Source organism: Cucurbitaria berberidis (assembly GCF_010015615.1).
Source record: "Cucurbitaria berberidis CBS 394.84 unplaced genomic scaffold K460scaffold_5, whole genome shotgun sequence".
Classification (NCBI taxonomy): domain Eukaryota; kingdom Fungi; phylum Ascomycota; class Dothideomycetes; order Pleosporales; family Cucurbitariaceae; genus Cucurbitaria; species Cucurbitaria berberidis.
The window spans coordinates 2221187-2240534 of NW_024468939.1; the positions used below are offsets into that span (position 1 = coordinate 2221187).

At 48.8% G+C, this 19348-nt stretch overlaps 8 protein-coding genes across 8 annotated transcripts; 5 read left to right on the forward strand and 3 right to left on the reverse strand.

Moving 5' to 3' along the window:
* Positions 1-890: 890 nt before the first annotated feature.
* On the forward strand, positions 891-2094 carry K460DRAFT_435485 (NAD(P)-binding protein; the record flags this gene model as incomplete). The annotated part of the gene is made up of 1 exon (XM_040938397.1): positions 891-2094. One exon carries the CDS (start codon positions 894-896, stop codon positions 1794-1796), a length of 903 nt encoding a protein of 300 aa, XP_040784718.1. The 3' UTR covers positions 1797-2094.
* Positions 2095-2184: 90 nt separating this feature from the next.
* Positions 2185-2906, reverse strand: K460DRAFT_293919 (uncharacterized protein; the record flags this gene model as incomplete). Its single annotated transcript, XM_040929462.1, has 2 exons — positions 2185-2446; positions 2503-2906. The coding sequence occupies 2 exons, from the start codon at positions 2904-2906 to the stop codon at positions 2185-2187; spliced, it is 666 nt and encodes a 221-aa protein (XP_040784719.1).
* Positions 2907-3576: 670 nt separating this feature from the next.
* K460DRAFT_435489 (uncharacterized protein) lies at positions 3577-4502 on the reverse strand (the record flags this gene model as incomplete). The annotated part of the gene is made up of 3 exons (XM_040938398.1): positions 3577-3758; positions 3884-4369; positions 4440-4502. 3 exons carry the CDS (start codon positions 4500-4502, stop codon positions 3618-3620), a joined length of 690 nt encoding a protein of 229 aa, XP_040784720.1. The 3' UTR covers positions 3577-3617.
* A 966-nt stretch (positions 4503-5468) lies between these two features.
* On the forward strand, positions 5469-7038 carry K460DRAFT_420099 (uncharacterized protein; the record flags this gene model as incomplete). The annotated part of the gene is made up of 3 exons (XM_040938059.1): positions 5469-5697; positions 5751-6127; positions 6239-7038. 3 exons carry the CDS (start codon positions 5469-5471, stop codon positions 6896-6898), a joined length of 1266 nt encoding a protein of 421 aa, XP_040784721.1. The 3' UTR covers positions 6899-7038.
* Positions 7039-8726: 1688 nt separating this feature from the next.
* On the forward strand, positions 8727-11498 carry K460DRAFT_420100 (uncharacterized protein; the record flags this gene model as incomplete). The annotated part of the gene is made up of 1 exon (XM_040938060.1): positions 8727-11498. One exon carries the CDS (start codon positions 8727-8729, stop codon positions 11310-11312), a length of 2586 nt encoding a protein of 861 aa, XP_040784722.1. The 3' UTR covers positions 11313-11498.
* Positions 11499-12463: 965 nt separating this feature from the next.
* Positions 12464-14127, forward strand: K460DRAFT_435495 (uncharacterized protein; the record flags this gene model as incomplete). The annotated part of the gene is made up of 3 exons (XM_040938399.1): positions 12464-12781; positions 12830-13379; positions 13842-14127. The coding sequence occupies 3 exons, from the start codon at positions 12464-12466 to the stop codon at positions 14081-14083; spliced, it is 1110 nt and encodes a 369-aa protein (XP_040784723.1). The 3' UTR covers positions 14084-14127.
* A 714-nt stretch (positions 14128-14841) lies between these two features.
* K460DRAFT_358810 (uncharacterized protein) lies at positions 14842-15800 on the forward strand (the record flags this gene model as incomplete). Its single annotated transcript, XM_040932138.1, has 4 exons — positions 14842-14853; positions 14905-15169; positions 15257-15346; positions 15475-15800. The coding sequence occupies 4 exons, from the start codon at positions 14842-14844 to the stop codon at positions 15798-15800; spliced, it is 693 nt and encodes a 230-aa protein (XP_040784724.1).
* A 1146-nt stretch (positions 15801-16946) lies between these two features.
* Positions 16947-18838, reverse strand: K460DRAFT_370150 (uncharacterized protein). The gene is made up of 2 exons (XM_040934096.1): positions 18411-18838; positions 16947-18366 (listed from the first exon to the last, which is right to left on the reverse strand). The coding sequence occupies exons 1-2, from the start codon at positions 18776-18778 to the stop codon at positions 17412-17414; spliced, it is 1323 nt and encodes a 440-aa protein (XP_040784725.1). The 5' UTR covers positions 18779-18838; the 3' UTR covers positions 16947-17411.
* Positions 18839-19348: the final 510 nt, after the last annotated feature.

Genomic DNA, 19348 nt, shown 5'->3' on the forward strand with positions numbered 1-19348 from the left:
CTTCGCTTTGATTTGGCGCATTCTGAGCACGACTTCTGTCTGCCCTGGGAATTGAGGGGGCGTGAGCGATCTGGTGGCATATCTGACGACCTACGTAGGAGAGGCGAGGAGGAAGGTGAAGCATGACGCGAGGAGTGGCCGGGACCAGGTGTGGCCCGTGCCATCATTAATCAGCGCACTAGCCTGATATCTGTTTCTACACTGGGTAGGCTCCAAGAGGATTTCGACCAAGTAATTCGTGTTGTACTCTAAGCCCTTGTATCTTCGGGACCGTGGTGTCTTTTAAATCTCCCAAAGGCGGTAAATTATACAGTAATTCCTTTCCCAAGTGAACGGGTGGAGGAGGTATGCTTCATCCGGGCGCGGAATTCCGTCCAGCCCCCAGAGTTTTTCTATCTATGGCCTACTGCTAAATAGCCTGTGGATTTTGGTATTCCTACGGTTTCTTGTACGATCAGTCGACGCGCTTAAGCTTCTCCACTCCGCACAACCCGCACGTGAAAGTCTGCATGCGGACATCCGCTGCGGAATTGCGCTCTGCGGACCTCCATACGGATCTTCTCTGCTTCATGCGTGATCGCGACCCCACACGATGTTAGTAGCGTTGCGAAATAGGCACACTCTAGGGTTGCTGTGTGAGCACAACGATCGCTAACTTGATGAGTTTACTTGCTTACCGTTGATCAATCACCCCCCCCATACCCAACAGACGGGTATGCGGAATTGCGAATGCAGCAATACTGTGTAACGTAGCGGGTAGTCGCAAGTATGGTATATAAACATCTCTCATCGACTAGAGCCCGTCTACAGTATCAAATATCAAAAACCCAACGTACTTCCACTTTCAGCTGTCTTCTTTCTTCCAGTCCCAACCACCGACCCGTAAACTCAACATGGCAGCTAAGACAGCCCTAGTAATGCGACCCACGGGCGTCCAGGGCAGGGGTGCGGCCAAACACCTCATTAGGAAAGGATGGCGCGTCCACGCCCTGGTTACAAATGCCTCGTCCGACCGTGCAGTCGGCCTCGAATCCCTTGGACACAACGTCACTCTCTTCCAAGGAACTTGGAAAGATGCAGCATCCATCGAGGCCGCTGTAAAAGGGTGTCAAGCGCTTCTGCTAGTTCAACTACCATCATTCTCTGACGACTCTGAGGTACAGGAAGCGCGCGTTGTTCTGAATATCGCTAAAGCCGCGGGCGTTCAACACGTTGTTTTCCCTACAACATTGCCCCTTAACAACCCCAATATTTGGGAACAAGAAAAGGACTCACCAGTTGCCCCGGCGGTCCTCAACAAGGGTGATGTAGAGAAAATTGTTAGAGCTAGTGGACTGACATGGACGCTACTTCGCCCTGGCTACTTCCTCACAAACTTGCTTCCCCCGGTGGTATACTGGATGTATCCAGAATTCAAAGATCGCAAGTTCGTCAACAGCTACGGGCCGGACTGCGTACTCACCTTAGTCGACCCTGACGACATTGGCGCTTTCGTTGTGGCAGCATTCGAAGACCCCAAGAAGTTCGGCGGCCAGACTATCTCCGTTGTCGGCGAAAATGTGCGAGTTGACAAAATACTCGTGGAGCTTGAGAGAGTGTCTGGTCAAACAATCAAAGCCGTATATCGGACTCCAGAGGAAACTGAGAAGGCCAGAAGCAGCCCCTTTGTTGCAGGTCAAATTACGAGCATTGGTCTGGCCAAGTGGGTGGATTTGGAGGGGGTTAAAAGCTGGGGTGTGCCGTTGACAACCTTTGCTCAGTTCTTGGAGAAGCACAAGGATGAGTTTGCAATGTAAGTCTTAAGCCTCGCAAATAAGACTACTCGTAACTTAAAGTGACATTAGGTCGAGTAATGTGAATCCGATTGACGGACCTTTTAAACATTTGACCGACATTGTGGCGACGGGCAAAGAATAGAACGTATTGCAGCAGAGATGTGTACAGCATTTCTAGTGGAAGCATTCTCAGATCTCACGTATTATGATTTCCTAAACCTTCCGCTTCTCAAGTTTCATCTCATAAGCAGCTCAATGCCAAGTAGTTGGAAGTATAGACCCGTAGCCCGGAATTATAGCCGCCAAAGCTAGATTCCCCCAAGCAAGCTCGTATCGTATTATTTTGCTAAGCCCGTCGTCTTAGCTCCAAGCCGCGCGCTTGTGAGCTTCATTACTTTTCGATAGTAACTCACTCTTGGCTGTCACCAGCTCCTCGTTGTCCGTCGCCTCCATTGATATATCCTACCACCTGATGAACACTTTCACCGCCAGTGTCTTTTCTTTTGGACGGCTTCCAGGCTGCAATGCCCCCCAGGATCGTACTACTCAGCACCCAGATGCCCCCGAACACGATCGGCACACCGTATCCGCCCATCGCAGCGCTCGTGAAGATGGCGAAAGTAGAGCCAACTACAATGTTTCCAATACCCGCTTGGATGCCAGCTGCAATGCTCCCTGTAGGAATATCAGCTCAATCTTTCTCCCGAATCTAAATCACCCTAAATACGTACCGGCAGCGACGCCAACCGGGGTGAAGCCCATAGCGCCGAGAATAGCGGGGGTGCAGGCGAGAAGGATGAGAGGAACGATCATGGCAACAGTCTGCCACGGGTGCTCTTTCATCCAGCGCCCAGCCAATTTCGCCCAATCAATGATCCCAAGCTTCCTCAGCGCTTCAAGAGCGGAATTGACCGCGTCTATAGCATTCACTTTGAACACCCTGATCGCTCTCTTAAAGCTCAAAGTGACGGCCGTGATCTTGTTCGATGAGATGGAGGAGACTATGGCCGTGCGTACACTAGCAGCGGTTGAACTGGCTTGATCGATAGGGTTGCTTGATGAGGAACCACGACTTGGTACGGCGGTGTCCGCATTGTCGTCGCTTTGGACCGGGGATTTATTCGTGCGCATTCTCCCCGTTGGCTGTTGAGTGGCTGCTCGATTTGCAGCAACAGCTCGAGCTGTGTACATCGCCTCGATGGATTGTGAGGTCAGTGGCACCTCTTTTGAGAAAAAGTTATCCATCGTGTTTGGTTGCTGGTGTTGGTGTGATGCGGGTTAGAAGAGAGCGACGTCAACGTGCGACACCCGTGCCCAGGTCCTGGTGAAAGCACAGAATTCACCATGAACAACGCTAACACCTACCTCATAAGTCGATCTCACTATCAAAAATAGCGCGCCGAGTCTTGTTCACAGTGAATCATTCACTGGACTCATTGTATCAAAGTACACAACCAGTCACTCAACAGGTAGTCCTGGGGCGTAGGCGCTGCTTGAAAGAAAGTTCTTTCTCAAAATCAAATATCGCACTGCAGCTTCTCTACTATTATTTTAAAGAATATACAAACTAACCTCTAGCTTACAGTCATAGTTTTCATATAAGAAGTTTCCCCAGGCCTCATCAAAGAACTGCTAGCTTCGATATCACGTCAATTTATTGAAGGAGGAGCTCGTAAACAAACACATGTCAGTATATGAGTGGAAGCTTCGATTGCTTATGAGCCTGTTCTGACATGAGATACACTTCAACGTTTCAGAGGTAGAAGGACCACTTTTACGCGAAGTAACTAGTAAAGAAAGTGTCCGGATGTGCTTTATGTACATCACTTTATGTTGAACTTCCTACTCCAAAGCCGGCAGGTTGCCCTTCTCCTCAGCGATCAATGCATCCACTTGGTCAGTGATGGACCCATATTCTCCATGGTTCATATCTTGCTCGACAGCTGCAACCGTTCTCTTACCGATCCACTCTGTCTGACCACTCTGAGTTAAATCCATATATGTGTACTTCTTCAACCCAAGCTTGTTTCCAATCTCTTCGTGACTTAGTGACGAAGTCCGACCTCTACTCTAATTTTGTTTACTTCCTGTGCGAGAAACCAATTTACCGGTTGTGTCAAGATAGCCTCTTCCTCTACCACACCTTCTTTAACTTGGTGTTCATGGGCAACCTGTGCGTCTACCAGCTCTTGCAGCAACCTGCCTCTCTCATGATACGCCCAAGCTGCAAGATCGCGCAATGTTTTGTTCGCGTAGTCCAAATCGCCTCTCGCTTTGTGCAGCTCTTTTGAAAGCTTCAAGTTTTGTTTTGAGACGTACTCGTCCTCTGCCGTGTTGTAACCAGACAAGACCTTAGCCGACGTTGTGTCCGTTTCGGTGGCGTGCGATGAGCTGTCTAGCTTCATGGAATGCGAGCCAACAGCAGAGGATAGATTGTGAAAGAGGTACCTTTCTGAAGATGATGAGCATTCGTCAATCATGTAAGCGCATTCTCCATAATGAGTGGTGATGGCGGGGTAGTATCGAGGTTGAGGATAGACTGAGTGATTCATTGCGCCATGGATAGGTGGTCTGTTCAGAGTCCAAAGTGGTACCTGCTCGTTCGAAGCTGAATTAGCTAAGAGCATTTATTTTCTCTATAAACAAAAGAGTGTAGTCACTTACATCTTCGAAAGAGAAGCCTGGTGCTACATCCATTGGGGTGCCTTCAACCTCGCTTGGTCGCATCTTTGAGTGCTACCTTCGCATAATGCTCTATATGATGGTGCAAGATATCAGTGAAAGAGGAAGGAGCAGACTCTGAGTGTATAAGTGGGGTATCGGCGGTGATCCTTCACCCACGTGTTTTGGCGATCGCTTAGTAACCCATACCACTGAGATGCTATAGATCGTTTTCAAATATCGTAGCACAAGTGGCCTTCTCAAGATATTGCACGACCTGCGCTGATTCAAACTTCAGACGCCGGTGCGTAGCAACGCTGTTTCAACTTCAACAACTCCGTATGATGGTCAGAAATCTGAGCTGCACAAAACCAAAAGGAGCTGCGAAACATGCTGCTGGCCGATACAGCTCGCCTCTCACTACTCTCTGGGAATAGGCGATAACTACCTATGACACTGCGCAGGACTTCTAAGGAGGCTAGATCGCGAACTTGCAAGGGGTGCAAAGAGTGATGCGACTTGCTGTTAGAGATTAGCTTGCCTTTTTATCTGACTATTGGTCAACAAGGCCTATCGCAATAGTTAATGGTGGTCGATATCTCGTATGAAGTAGTCACTGCTCGTTTAGCAGTTGGTGATTCTTTGATACGGCGTTTCGTCAAGAAAGATTTACTCTAGCTTCTTTCACAATGTGCTGCTTTGGTGATTCTGTGTGACACTAAATTGCCACGTATTTATGAGATCTCTAAACACCTTCTATTACCCTCAGTACTATGCTCCGTATTCGCGCACTGTCCGAAATATCGACTAGTTGACACAATCGGGATCCACACCCCAAAACAAGGTAACTCTTGCCTCACCGCCTATTGCGGTGATGTGTAATATACAATGAAGTGTGCTTGGTGTATACGTAATAACTTTACTGGGCGCAGATGCTCCCGCTCGCTCCTTCCTCCAGTGGGCGCCAAGGCTAACGCGGCCACCCGCCAAACAACAACACCCCGCGCTTTCGCACCACTGCAGGAACATAACATGGCGAACCCGTATCTGATTCAGGCTCTTTACGGCCCGAAGCCAACGGCCCCCGCTGTCAATAATGCAACGGATGATACGAGCGATGCCACTGAGTTGGTAGTAGCAGCATCAACGCCAACGCGCACGGAATTACTGATCGAGACACTGTATGGCAGAAGCCATACGGCGAGTCCCCCAACTGCACAGCCAAAACATCCGGCACGACAGCAGTCAATGGATTTGGATGGTGAGTCGAGCTTAGTATGGTAGATCCTCTAGCCTTTCGCTAACCCGATGAAGAACCGATGAAGGACGAAGAGAACGATTCCGTGCCGTGGGTAACAACTGGTTCAAATGTGTTGCCACTGGTTGAGAAACACGGTGTTGTTGTGATGGCTGCGACTCTTCCATCTGGTACAACTACTCGGTCGATTGTCGGCTCGACATCCTCGACGGTAAAGCCTGTCAAAGTACCGGGTGCACTGAAGTACCCACCTGAGCGCTACCTACCGCCCGCCGGGCCGTATTACGATCAGTTGAATCTTCCCACCATCTTCGGCGTCGGATTCCTCCACGAAAAATGCTTTACCTGTTGGGGCAAGCGACACATCTTCACGAAAGGCGTAACGTGCCATCGAACCTGCAGCATATGCGGCACGAAAGATCATCGAGAGGAGGTAAGTCTTCAGCTAAATACCCGCTAGCCTAGCACATGCCATGGTGGCGAAAGAGGCCTGGGCCATCCTCTTAGCCATTGATAAGAATATGGACACTGACTGTTACCATAGAGCTGCTCTCGTCTCTACTGCGCATTGAGCTGGTACTGCGAGCGCGGTATACCAAGCCGCCCCGACTCTGTCCGTTACCGTCAGTTCCGCCCTATAGATACCGAGATTGCAACCCTTTTGGACATGGGATTCATTACGAACTCGTCTGGAGGAGATGGTCCTATCTTTCCAAACATGCTTCATCCACGTGTTCAGCAGTTTTATCGCGACAAACCTTCCCCTCAGATACTCGTTCTTGAGACAACACCGACTAAGACGAAGCTGAAGCGTAACAGAGGCCGCGGTTTAGCAACAAAGTTCGTCGAGCCACAACCGTCCTGGCCAGCTCAGACATCCGTGTTCCGTAACGTGGTCAACAGTAGCCTCGATCCTCGCCTACAGGCCCGCGTCGAAGACAGTTCCGCGACCTCTACTCTAGGTCCGACTACGTCCACTCTGTTGGATACCACGGTGTTGTCCAACGCTCAAGCAAACGTCTGTGTCAGCGGTTATACTTTGGGAGACAAGGGAGAGAACACGCTCCAACAATTGGAAGATGAGATTATGAAGCTAAAAATGGATAACATCTTGAAAGATCGGGAAATAAGGAGGTTGCGGGCTGATAATGAGCAGCTGCGCGGCAACGGCTATGAGACGGGCAACAAGCGGCCACGTATGTAGGGCGGAGTGGGTTGCATTGCTACGCGTACGAAATGTGTATGATGATATAAAAATGTAGAAGAGGGTGGAATAACAGGGCAGCACCAAAGGATGCCAGTTTCGATGATTGTTGATGTGGAAACGCGATGCAGAAAGCGGCGAAGACAAAAGTACTGGGTCCATACATAGGTCGTGCAAGGCTAAATGCAAAATGACTAATCTGCCATGAAACATCAACCTCCGACACCCCGACGTCACGTCTTTTACATATTCCGTCAGCTTCTCTTCCATGTCTTCTTCGTGCCTTCATCTGATCGTGCTTGAAAACTCAAGTTGCCCTAAGCTTGGTTATTCCATGTAGCGATGTGGACATGATAGCGGTCGCACACATCTGTATTTCCTTTCATTATCTAGGCTCACTGCGCTCTTTGTAGAAGGTGAAAAGGGTGGTAGATGCTCGTCCCAAGTAATTTTAGTGGCCGTAAAGAGCTAGAAAATAGGCAAGCGAGGGGACTAAGTGTGTCGCGTCGCTTGGTTTACAACCTTTGTCTAGTTATGCTTCTCGTCACCTACGAGAACTCTCCCGAAAGAAGCATTCGGACAAGTGCGACAAGCTTTATGCTAGTCGCCGGGTGGATTCAGATACGGTATTTCTTAGGTGAGCACAACTGTTAGGTGTATATATAGTTAAACTTTAAGCTAGCTTCCATCATACAAAATAGACACTGAAGACCAGTCTGCAGTCGCCCGTCAAACGGCCCGCAGCAGTGAATCTAGTGGTTTATTAGCTAGCCAGACCTCAGATGTCTGATTGTTATGAACGCCACATAAGTAGATATACGGTAGGAACTTCGGGCGCTCTTACTACGTATTGGGGATGTCTGCGATATCTCGTTTTCATGCTACTCTAGCGACCCGTCAAGACTTAAGAGTTAGTATCCTACATGCATCGTCTGAACCGTAGGTCTACAATCATTAGAAGTCCTTATACAAAAAAGCAAGCTAACAAAGGCACTCTTCTTAGGTACTCTTGGAGTAACTCGAAGATGTTCCTCTATAAACGAGCGAGCTTAAAGCTAATTTAAGTACACCAGGAGTACCCAAGACATAGATTGTTGCAAAATCAATAGGATACGTACACGGCAAGCTGTTGCTTGAGCTTGATGTAGTCGAAGGGTCGCGTTGTTTCTGAGGCCCTGTGCGCTGCGGACGGGGAGGGAACATCGCTTCGATGAGGTGAGCATTCGTCTTGCCGCAGAGCTGTCGCCTTAAACGTTGGGAAGTCAAAACACGCCGAATAACAGGGGATCGAGAATCGCGCGCAGGTTTTGACCTCATTCTCCATCGTGCTACTCCAGCTCCTTGTCAACCTAAGATGTACCATCGATTCAGTTAGAGGAGAAGCAATCTGTAAGCCCTTACTACCCAAAACGCTGCATTAGCGCTGTAATCAGCACAGCGTTCTATGGAAATATCACCGGAAACCTCGATTCAACGAAGTAAGCTTCCATAGCTTCCCGATAACTTGAAAATTCAAGGATTAGGTCATTGGAGAATTGAGATCAGACTAATGTAAAGACTTCGCCTCGCGCTTGTAACGTAAGAGGCCTATCTAGTACTTCTCAAGCTGGATAAGGCAGGCCCAGGTGCAGATATGCTCTCTATTTTAGATTCCAGATTGTAATCACGATTACGGTGAACATGTGAACTAATACGGTTAGGCCCCCGACTAGCGTCAGATTGCCTTCCTCTTTCGGAAATAGCAAACAGCAGCTCCTCTCTCACCCCACACCTCTTTCCGTGACCCAATTCGGCCACTACACCACTCAGCACATAAGAGTCTCTCAGAATGCCTTCACAACGTCAAAAAGACATGCCAGATTCTACTCACGACCCCAACCGATCGGTAGAAGCAATCGAGCTCGACCAATTCGCGGACGCGCCTCAAGGCAGTACAAACCTTCTGAACTGGCTTGCTTGCTATCCTAGTACACATTACTTTCCGTCCGCACAAGAACTACGCAAGCTCTCACGCCACCGCGTTCACCTGATCTTTGAGCGCTGGCGTTTTCTAAATCAAATCCTTGAACGACATGAGGGGACGATTCGTAAGAAGTGGACGGAGAAGAGTGTTGAGCAGCGAAGAGAGCTTCTTCTCGCTGTTCTACCCAGCATACCCGAGATGCATCGTCCCGAGCAAGAGCAGTACCAGGAACTCAGCAATTACTCTTCCCAAGGCCCTGGCCATGCTGTATCCAGATTTTTCAAAAGTACTACTTGCATGCTTCCCGACATCAATTTGGAAGATCTTCTCCGACAAAAGACTCTATTGGCCTTCCTTAATGCTCGCGGCCGGAACCACCCCGCAACTTTCGCTGGCACTGAGCTCGTAAAATGCCCTCTGCATGCATGGGAGGACGAACCGCTTTGGAAAAGGCTCGCCAAATGGACGATGGAGTTCAGCTGCAACACAGATGAGACTTTCTACGGACGAATGAAAAAATGGAAGTATACCGGCAAGGCCAAACGCTTCGTGTATGCTGGTCAGGGCTTTCATCCAGGAAATGGGATTCAGGTGATCAATATCCAATTGCTCACATACTCATTCCTTACCACATGCTGCATCAAGATTCTGCACGACCTAGTGGGGGGAGAGAATGATATCTACATGCATGCTATCAAGCCAGAGCCCTCTAGTTTATCACTAGATAGCGCCGACTATAACACACTTGCCGAAGCCGCTCAACTTGCTCCATATGGTATTCCGTCGCAGCTCGACTTCAATCGCCTACGTGGTCTTATCTTTGCGAAGGTCAACGATCTTGAGGATCATATTTGGGCTTTGCGCGAGGATCCGGGATATTTTGCCGAAGTCTTCCAAGATCACAAAAGCCATCGCGCGGAGTTTCTAGCGGCGACTAGTGGGCAGACCCATAATGTTTTGAAGCGATCACCAAAGACAATTACAAACCTCATTCTCCGTAACATGGTAGTCGACCCGTACTTCATGCTGTATCATTGGCATGAATGCCTACGCCTGGTAGATGCACTTGAGGATACAGCTAGGAGGAACAACTTTTACTTTCCACCGACTGAGTCGCTTCCGACAGAGTATTACGATACCTTTATCAAATTGTGGCAGATACTGTATGCTATTCATACCGACACGCACGAATGCTTCCGCCAGCGGGTACCCGCTTCACCTCCTCTTCGCCCCTTCTTTATAAAAACGGTTGCAGATCCAAATAGCCACCTCTGTCGCTTCGTTATCAATAAAAATAGGGCAGGTACGGATGGTGTCACGCGGCGCTTCATCACTGCGCTTTCTATGATATGGAATAAGACCGAACCCCCTGTGCAAGGCTTCGATACAGAATTGGATGAGCTAGACAGGCTTGTCACCAGTGAGCCTTCGGCCCGGGCACTAATAACGCCGCTTGTCTGGGCCGACTTCTCGCAACTTTCAACGTCATCCGAATGCATTCACCAGATCCGTTCGTATCAGCCATGGGCGACGCGGATGGAACGTGATATGCAACTACCAACATTGGAAGGCACGTCAAAGGTGGAGCTTAAGTATGAAAATATCATAGAGGATTATATGGCTTTCACCGACAAGTGGTCCACAATTGTTAGACAGAAAAGGTTTGAGGGCGCAGACTTGGCCTCAGTAGGTGACCCAGGGGATGGCAGGTTCACCTACCCCATCATTGGGGAGCGAAATCGCACAAATACCGAGCTACTATGCAAGGCAGAGAATCACCTCGATGTCTTCTGGCAAAGCGTCGATGCCTACTGCAAGAAGATGGTTGGTGCGAGATTTCCGGATCTACTCGACCGTGACATCACTCATGGGCGTACGCTGCGCCGCACTCCAGCCTGGGAAGATCCAGCCCCAGCTCAGAAAGCTACTGAGAAGACCTTCTTAAACACACCGAAGTACGACTGTCAACCATGCTCGCTCACCAACCACGAAGAAGCTAGCGAAGAGATTGGAAAGTTTGAAAAACTGTCGTTATCCACTGAAGTCAAGCCGAAGGCTAGAGGTGCTGATCTAGCTCAAGAAGCCAATACTTCTCCTCCGAAATCACCTGATATTGCCCCATCACTGGCTCTACATGCAACAAAGAAAGTTGACAAGCGCTCTCTTAAAGTCTTCAAAGCACTCTTCTATACACCATTATCCAGCGACATTCCAGGCGAGTTGCAATGGACCGATTTTCTGCACGCAATGACTAAATTGGGCTTTTCAGTCAAGAAACTACGTGGATCCGCATGGAAGTTGACGCCAGGAGATTTTGGAGTAGGCGGGTCGATTCAGTTCCACGAACCGCATCCCGGGAAGAGGCTTTCGCTGGAGTGTGCAAGGCGATATGGGAGGAGGCTCGAAATGCGTTATGGATGGACAAGCGAGATGTTTATATTAGCTCAGTAAGGAAGATCCAATGACTGGCGAGGTATTGCGACCGAGGTGTGGCGGCCTGATGCTAAATTCTGAAAGAGAGGGTTTTCGGTTTCGTGACTGGTGTAATGGATATTGAGAGAATTTGGTTCGGCCCCTCAACATGGACCGTCATCCGACGAGACACGAGAGTTAACTCACACAGCCATACAACAAGCAATGCACACGAATATACGTGTTTCTGGAAATTGGCAAGTAGCGTGAAAATATCGTACTTAATCCCTGCTATCCTCTCGTGATTCACTTCAAGGCCAAACGATCGATGTATTCATCTTGACTCAGCCACAGAGACCAAGATATCCCATAGCCAGTTCAGTGAGTTTGGTCCAGCACCAACGGAAAAGCTGGCGCAATGTTGTGCGCCGCAGTCAGTCCTCAAACGCAGACTGCTTCTTGACTAGCTATGGGCGCAGCTCAAAGTCATGGACTATGATGATCCGTGAGTGGTGGCGCGTAATGATAGATTGTGGTTCAAGGTAAAGGATGATATGGCCAATCTAGGTAACAAGAGTGTGAGGCGAGCAAGGTTTGAGCTATCGTTGATCTTAGTCAGTATATGATACATGATGGTAGCTAGGTAGCTAGGTGTCGAAAGATAGACCAATGCGCTCCCATTACAACTACACATACAATAAAGGGGAGCTCTGACACTTGAAAATGTGGGATGTCCTAAGTTTGACATCTACATCAGTACTGACCAAGTGCCTTGAGTGCTTACAAGCTGTGCATGCTATTCTCTGTTACAGCCATTCGGAAAAGTTATTCGCACCTAAACGAAACTTTAAGTAGGCTTGTAGTATGACACATGCTACGTGACTCATCAGTTTATAGGAAACCGATTTTCCAAGGGATCCTGTCCTGTCATGGATCACGTGTCGGGGTTGCCTACGATTCAAACTTTGGGACCGGAAATGGTGAACCACTCGACTGAGAAAAGGGCGCAAACCATTACAATATTCGCTAGGGTCATTTTCTATACCTTGTTTTCTGCCTCTCTCGCGCCTTTCTCTTATCCGTCGGAACCTTGGCCATTTTAGTGCGATTAAAACACGCTAGCCCAAGAATACGGTATAAAGTAAAGCGACCGCCTCTCTTTCTACAGAATCTTTTAAATCCAACGCACAATGCTACCCTCTTTCCCTGTCATCCTCACAAGTCTCAAGTTTATGCACCCTGAGCATCGTACCCAGGTACTAGATAATTGCAGCGACCAGGAACTTTACTGCCTTCTTGTCGACGCCTTGAACACTCTACCTAGGCGTACTATACAAGAACTTCTTCTACGCATCTTGTTATTACCTCAAGCAAGGAACGTTCGCACAAACACAAATGAACAGAGCCCAGTACAGCGCACCGAACCCGGCCAGGTCATTAAGCCCTCTCTCACTCAAGTCCCGAATCCTCCACACATTCAAAGCAACACAAGCGAACAGATCCCTCAGGTACGTCCTGCGCGTGTACTTTCACCACCAAAAGCCAGATCATTTCAGGACCAACCTAATCATCAGCCATCAAGCCTCGAGCGTACGAGACTAGCGGCAAGACCTCGACCGGCGCCTCTACTAAGAGTCATCGGCAATCTCCGAGATGATGCATCGCCAGTAGGCATACACGCGGCAATATCCAACCGTGCAGTGCCAAAAATCGTTCTTCCAACTGCAGCTCATCTAGCATCGAACGACGATTGCAGAAATACTGCTTCTTCCAAACCAGAAACATTATCAACTGCTGCGGTCAGTACAACTACTCCGGAAACGACTACTCGTGCATCAACAGGTTCTATTATAAGAGTTGTGGCGCCACAAACAAGCACTTCTTCGACCACTTTAAAGCGTGTCATGGCCGAGGTTGCGCCTCAAGATTTAGATCGGCCATTAAAACGATGTATGAGAGAGAAGGAGGCGCCGTTCAACGTCCCGAGTGAAGGAACAGCCCGCGAACCGGAACATGAGCAGCGCGCTGGAAGTTCACCCGAGCTTCATGATGAGCTAGATAACGCGAGTCTCGACTTGATCGATCGTGACGCTATATCTTCGGAAAGTGATTCCGAGATAGGGGCAAAGTCGCCGAGTATCTTCGAACCAGATACAGATTCGGATGCAACGTCCATTGACAAAATCCACGATATAGCTGCTACGGTCACTCAACGAGAGAAGAAAAGCCTTCTATCTCATTCGGAGCCCTCTAAAAATTGTGAAAGCGGTGTTGCAACAATGAACAGTACAATTACCCAACATCCAAAACACAGTACACCCCGCCTGCTGCCTTCCTTGGAACGAGAATCAGCCGATAATTCAAACCCGATTGAATGGGCATTTTTTATTCCTACCAAAGACAAAAGTGGTGGTCACTTCGTGACACCATGTCCCCTGTCGTCTCAAGTTCGGAGTGAAATCATGTTTCGCTTCATCGACTCGTATCGAACAAATGGGAAGGAGGACCGAAAGAAGTCCTACGAACGTATGGTCAAAGTAGAGAATCGACCTTTATATGAAGCGCTAGGACGATGTTTGAATTTGAGGCTATATGAGGGGAGTACTACGTTACAGGAGATGTGCTTCGAATCGGGTGACGATAAGCGCGCTTGCGACTATTGCGTGAGGACACGGCGGCTGTGCGTGAGGATGTACAAGGATGATGATGATAAAACTTATAAGTTGGGGTTCTTTCCGTTGCCAGAGAAGTGGAGGAAAGGCGTGAATTACGACAATGTTGGTTTCTGGGTTCGGGTATTTCGACGTTAAGGCGCTGTATTCTCAAACAGTACAACTGATATTACCTCGCACTAGAATAGGTACCAAATGCAGCCCTCATTACAATAACCATAATGGATGTATCGCCCTCCTACACTTCAATTAATCACGGCAGCCTTGCTAGGCTAACCCGTAAGCTCCTCGATTAAATCTTTTTTTGCGCTGAATATTTCTCTATTTGTGGTCATCTCAAACGAGTTGGGATGGAAACTGCGCGTGGGGTGAATATCTTGTCATTCTAGCAGCCACCCTCGCGGCGTACGAAACGGTTACTGAGTAGAATTCACAATTCAGTATGTTATACTATACGATGTCTGATGCAAGTGTTGCGTAATATGGCTGCACTACAGCCTAGAAGAGTATATGTGCCTGTAGATAGTATTATTTCCAGTGCGCAGAGAGTTTTAAGAGTCCATTATCAACGGGTTTCTGTCCATGGTCATGTAGGGAACCGCCATGGATGATATATGTTGTAGTTATGATGTGCTCTTTTCGAAATAAGCTTGCATATCGTAAAATGTCGAAAAGGAGCGCAGGTGTGATTAGTATCATGGAAACTGGCGTTATACTGTCGTACCCACTCATTGGGGCAACATTTCATAGCGTAAAGCATGCAATATGATGTAGCACGCGGTAGTAAGATGGAGATGTAGGGTGAATTGGAACATCACGTGACTGTGCGCCACGCTAAGCGCACTGGCCGTACACTCTACACTTTGCCCCGCGTACCTCTTCTCTCACTTCAGTACATGCAAAGCAAGGTGCGTGACGAGCAGGACGCCATTATCATCTCATAGCTAAAAGTGCCGCAGATGTATCCGTACACTGCTTCATATCAAGAGTTTAATCCTGGGAACCCTCCCCAACCACTGTCGTCAAACTACACGCCGCAGCCGCCATATCGACCCCCACCACCAAGACCCCACTACCAGCATCAGCCTCATTCGGCGCAGCCATATTTAGCTCCTCCTTGCCCAACTCAGCTACCTCAATCCGGGTTCGCGACGCTGTATCCGAACGCTCAATGGACGCCGTTATTGCAGCCGCTGCACCCTCCACCTAGCTTTGAAAACGGATGTGAGCTTCTGTTGTGTATTCTATTATGAAATCATACTAAGAGGAGGCGCAGATTATCAAGCTCCACCTCAAACCACACATCTACAGGCACCTTCTTATCCTCCTACACCATATCTACCAGTCCAGCTACCTCACCCAGCCCCATCCCACAGACAGCTCACGTAACAGACAGCCCACGTATGTACCACAAGACCTGCGCTATGCGACCGCACTTAGGGATCTATCTGTACCTTGGGATTTGCCGGCGCTTGCAAAATCTCGCACTAGCAGACCTCGGTCGAGACTGCAACGTATGATGCAATTAGCGTCACAAGTCAAGCCAGACCCAGAACCAGAAGTCGAGATCAGTATTCCCGCTAATCTAGAATCTGGTACCGAAGACGAAACGTTCAACACACCAGACTCTAGTCCCAGAGGTAGCGTCGACTTCAAACAGTCAATTTCAGCGTTGAAAATCATCGTTCCGACCCTTGAGACAGTTACAGACGGCAGTTTGCATGAGATAGAAGACCTAGTTGATCTTCATCGACGAGCCTGGTCCGAAGCCAAATCACGCGCTCAAGAATTTGCCAACAAACAGGCTTCAATTGCTGGAGTTGAACCAAGAAGAGCCTCCCCGACCATCCAGTGATTTCTTCGCTGCTGTTCCTTGGGGACGGTTCTGTCCTCGCCGGCGGCCTTTTCACATCTACGGATCTCACCCTCACGGATCGCCAAACAATGGTAAGCTTTGGCCTAGGCTTTATCTTTGCAACAACGACAGCGACTGTGGCTTGTGCTTCGCTACTTTCGGCACCTTGAATCGGTGCCCTCTCGGTCGAAAGTGTCGTTGGAAACATCGCATCACCTGGGGGGTATTACGCTTTCTTATAGTAAGCGGCCGGTTGTCCGTTCACCACGCTCAGGTTTTGATGGCAAATTGGCAGACGCCTGAGCCTCTTGAGATGTCAGATATAGATCGCGACCGGATGATGGCCGTCCGCATTGGTCTGGACATTGGACCCAATGCACAAGCCCTTGACTCAATGCGTGGCGATCGTGCTTGGTCATGGGATGATTTCAATTAAGTGCCCCGGGTTCAAGCCTTCTATGCTACCAACTGGACAGCCGTTGCTCTCTCTCTACCTGCATATTTTCACAGCGGAGGTGGCTTCGTCTTTGGCTGTGCGGTATTACTCAAACACTTTCATCGGACCTGCTGTACTTTTGTAGTTCTAATTAATGTGTAGTTTGCTAACCGTATGGTTTCAATGGTGCGGTGTACCTTTCTCTTCGTCCTACATACGGGTTTCATATAGCGTCTTTTTTACCTTTCACCTTGTTGAACTTTGTCTCCAAGCGGTGGCTTATCTATCTCTCGATTGTGGTGCACACCGATGACGAACTATCCGGAACACTTGAACGTTGAAAGTTTGGGTGCATACCACCGGCTAGTACCTTGTACAACTGAAACTTGCCTCGACCTGACTGTTGACTCGCACTTGAGACAGCATAGCCAAAGCCCGTTTAGACTTCTTGAGACCCCTGAAATTTCGATCTTCGCAACGGCCTAGCTCAGCTTTAAACAGATTGACTCTCGCTTCGAACAGTTGGCTCATCGTCTCAATCAACTGTTGTGTGCCCATTGAAGGTCTAGTCTCGTGTCCCAGTGTCACCTTTCACAGCAGAACAGTTCGCGTTTAAGGAGCGTTAGGTACGTCGCTGTATGTAGATGGTACTTGGATTCCAACAAATCCACATTCATCACATATGCTCTCTTGGTAACTCAAACAATCAATGCGTGACTACTTTCAATATTCATTCCTGAATCGTAATGACCTTCATGATCTATCTCGGCGTAGTTCTTTCGCCCAATTTTCTAAGCCCATCCATTTACATCCCAGGGCCTACGAAGAATCGATACAGGCCTTAAACCAAATCATTTCACCCTCACAGTACTCCACCACTCCGCTCAACCTAATGAGCGGCGTGGGGAAAAGGTGCCGGTCATCACGATATCAATTGTCTTCTTCCTAGCCGATTCGCACTTGAGGCCTAGGGCTGTAGTTGGATGGCGAACGAGATGATGAAACATAATAAATATAGACCTCCAAGGACCTTAAACATATGGAAAAGAGAATGTGCAGGTATTCGGAGTTACAGACAGTACATCGCTTCGTATCTAATCATAAGGTAACTGATTCAAATAATCGCGTCACAGTGCTTTTATGATGCCCAGTTCCTTCGTCTTCCGTCACTCGAGTTATCTCCCCCGTCGCATTTCTCGATCCATCATCTGCATGATCTTCAACATCTCCCGCGTGTCTTGCGGACTCATCTCTTGGTCACTATCGATGCCATCATCGTCGTAATCGCTGTCCATCTCGAAATCTTCGAGGTCCCGTCCAAGTGCCTCGCGTAGTGCAGACTGTTGCCCTAGCCGCTGCAGCATTCGCGCGTTCGCTCTTGGGTCGTTAGAAATGAGGTGTTCATCGATGTCGTCGTATTCGCCTTCGTCGGATTCGTCTTCGTCGGATTCGTCTTCGTCTTCCCATGCGTCTTCATCATCGTCATCGTCATCTTTATCATTTGCAGCTGCAGCTCCAGCAAGGCGAACCCCGCTGCTAGCGCTACTATTACCAGCCTCCTTGAGAGGATTTCCAAAGCACCTACGCCCTAGTTGAGTCATCGCTGGTTCAGCCTCCTTGGTTCCACTTGTAGCAGGACGCTGCGGTACACGGGAAAGTGGAACGCTCGCCATATCCCGGATGAGTTCAGCTTCTCCAGTATACTCGTAAATAATCTCAAGTGCAGGTCTGCGTTTTGTCAAAAAGTCGAGGAAATTCCGATGGTCCGGCCTCAGATAAACGCCGCGAAACTCGAGAAAGCGCAGCTTGGGAACAAAGTCCTTGTCGCACAGCCAGTTGAGGAAGCCGTTTAGCCTCGTTTTCTTGGAGACATGGTCTTTTGCGACCGAGATGGTCACGGACTCGATGTTTTGACAGCCTTTCAAAATCGCTGGGAGAGCGTTACTTCCGAGGTTGCGGGTACCATGCAGAGCGACGGCGATCAGATTTGGACAGGCCTTCACGACCTTCGCGACACCGGCATCAGTGATATCGATGGTTTTGGTACGGGACACATCGCCTGCCATGAAAACTCGAAGGCCGGCTTTAAATAAGGCATCCGAGTCTTTGACCAGGTCAACAATGGTGGAGCTTCGTAATGTCAGCCGTGTCGCAACATCAACGTGTCTTCTTACTCGTCTACGTCCTCACTGGGAGCGAAAGTTATCTGTCGCAGTATCCTGACATTGCTGTCCGGCATCAAGTATGGATCAATACGTAACACATTCTCGTCTGAATAGGCCATCTGCTCGTATTCGATTGGCTTTCCTTTCCTCGCCTTCGCGCGGCGTTGGAAGGCCTCCCAAGAAGCATCGTGGACCGGCTGAGCGCCGACGCGGGCATCGAATTGCCTTTTTGTTTCCCCTCGTGGTCCGTAAATGGCATTGTCAGGAATATCTGCCTCGGACTCGGACTCGGAGTCGTCGCGCATTTGCTGTTGCTTTGCCTTTCCCTTCTTCGTTCCGTCTCGCCCCGTCTTCGATGGCCCAGCAGTAGGAGGCATAGTGGACGCAGCTGTTAGACTCTAAGGGTGTATCAAGGTTTAAATGACACAGAATGCGAGGGGCTGGTTTCTTATCAGACTTATCAGGGAAGAGCTGAGGTGAACGAGGGCTCGTGTACTCCCGTCCCCTCTTCAGTTTGCATGCGCCTTACTGTTACAGGCATAGATCTGCAGCGCAAAGTTTCACTATTGCACAAAAGCAATGTTTGGGCAGCAGGCAGCAGCGGAACTCTGAATAGGATGGGCTTGCACTGCTCATGATGCAGAAACGTCATGAGCTTAATGGGGCAGGATAGAGCAGATCGTGGTGTATACCGTTCTGAAGTTTCCAAGGTTGGGGAACATTGAGCGATCCCTAAGCCGGTTACAGCGCATCTCAAGTTCTTTATATGACATATGTAGGGATATACTGGTCGAAAGTCTCCCGTCCTCGAATTCATTTTGCACACGATGATGATACCGAGGCTGATCAGCCGATGAACCGTTTCAGCCGATAAACCACTTTTTACTAGTAAAAAAGCTAAAAATCTGATTTTTTTTTATTTAATAACTAGTTATATAGTAAAGCTA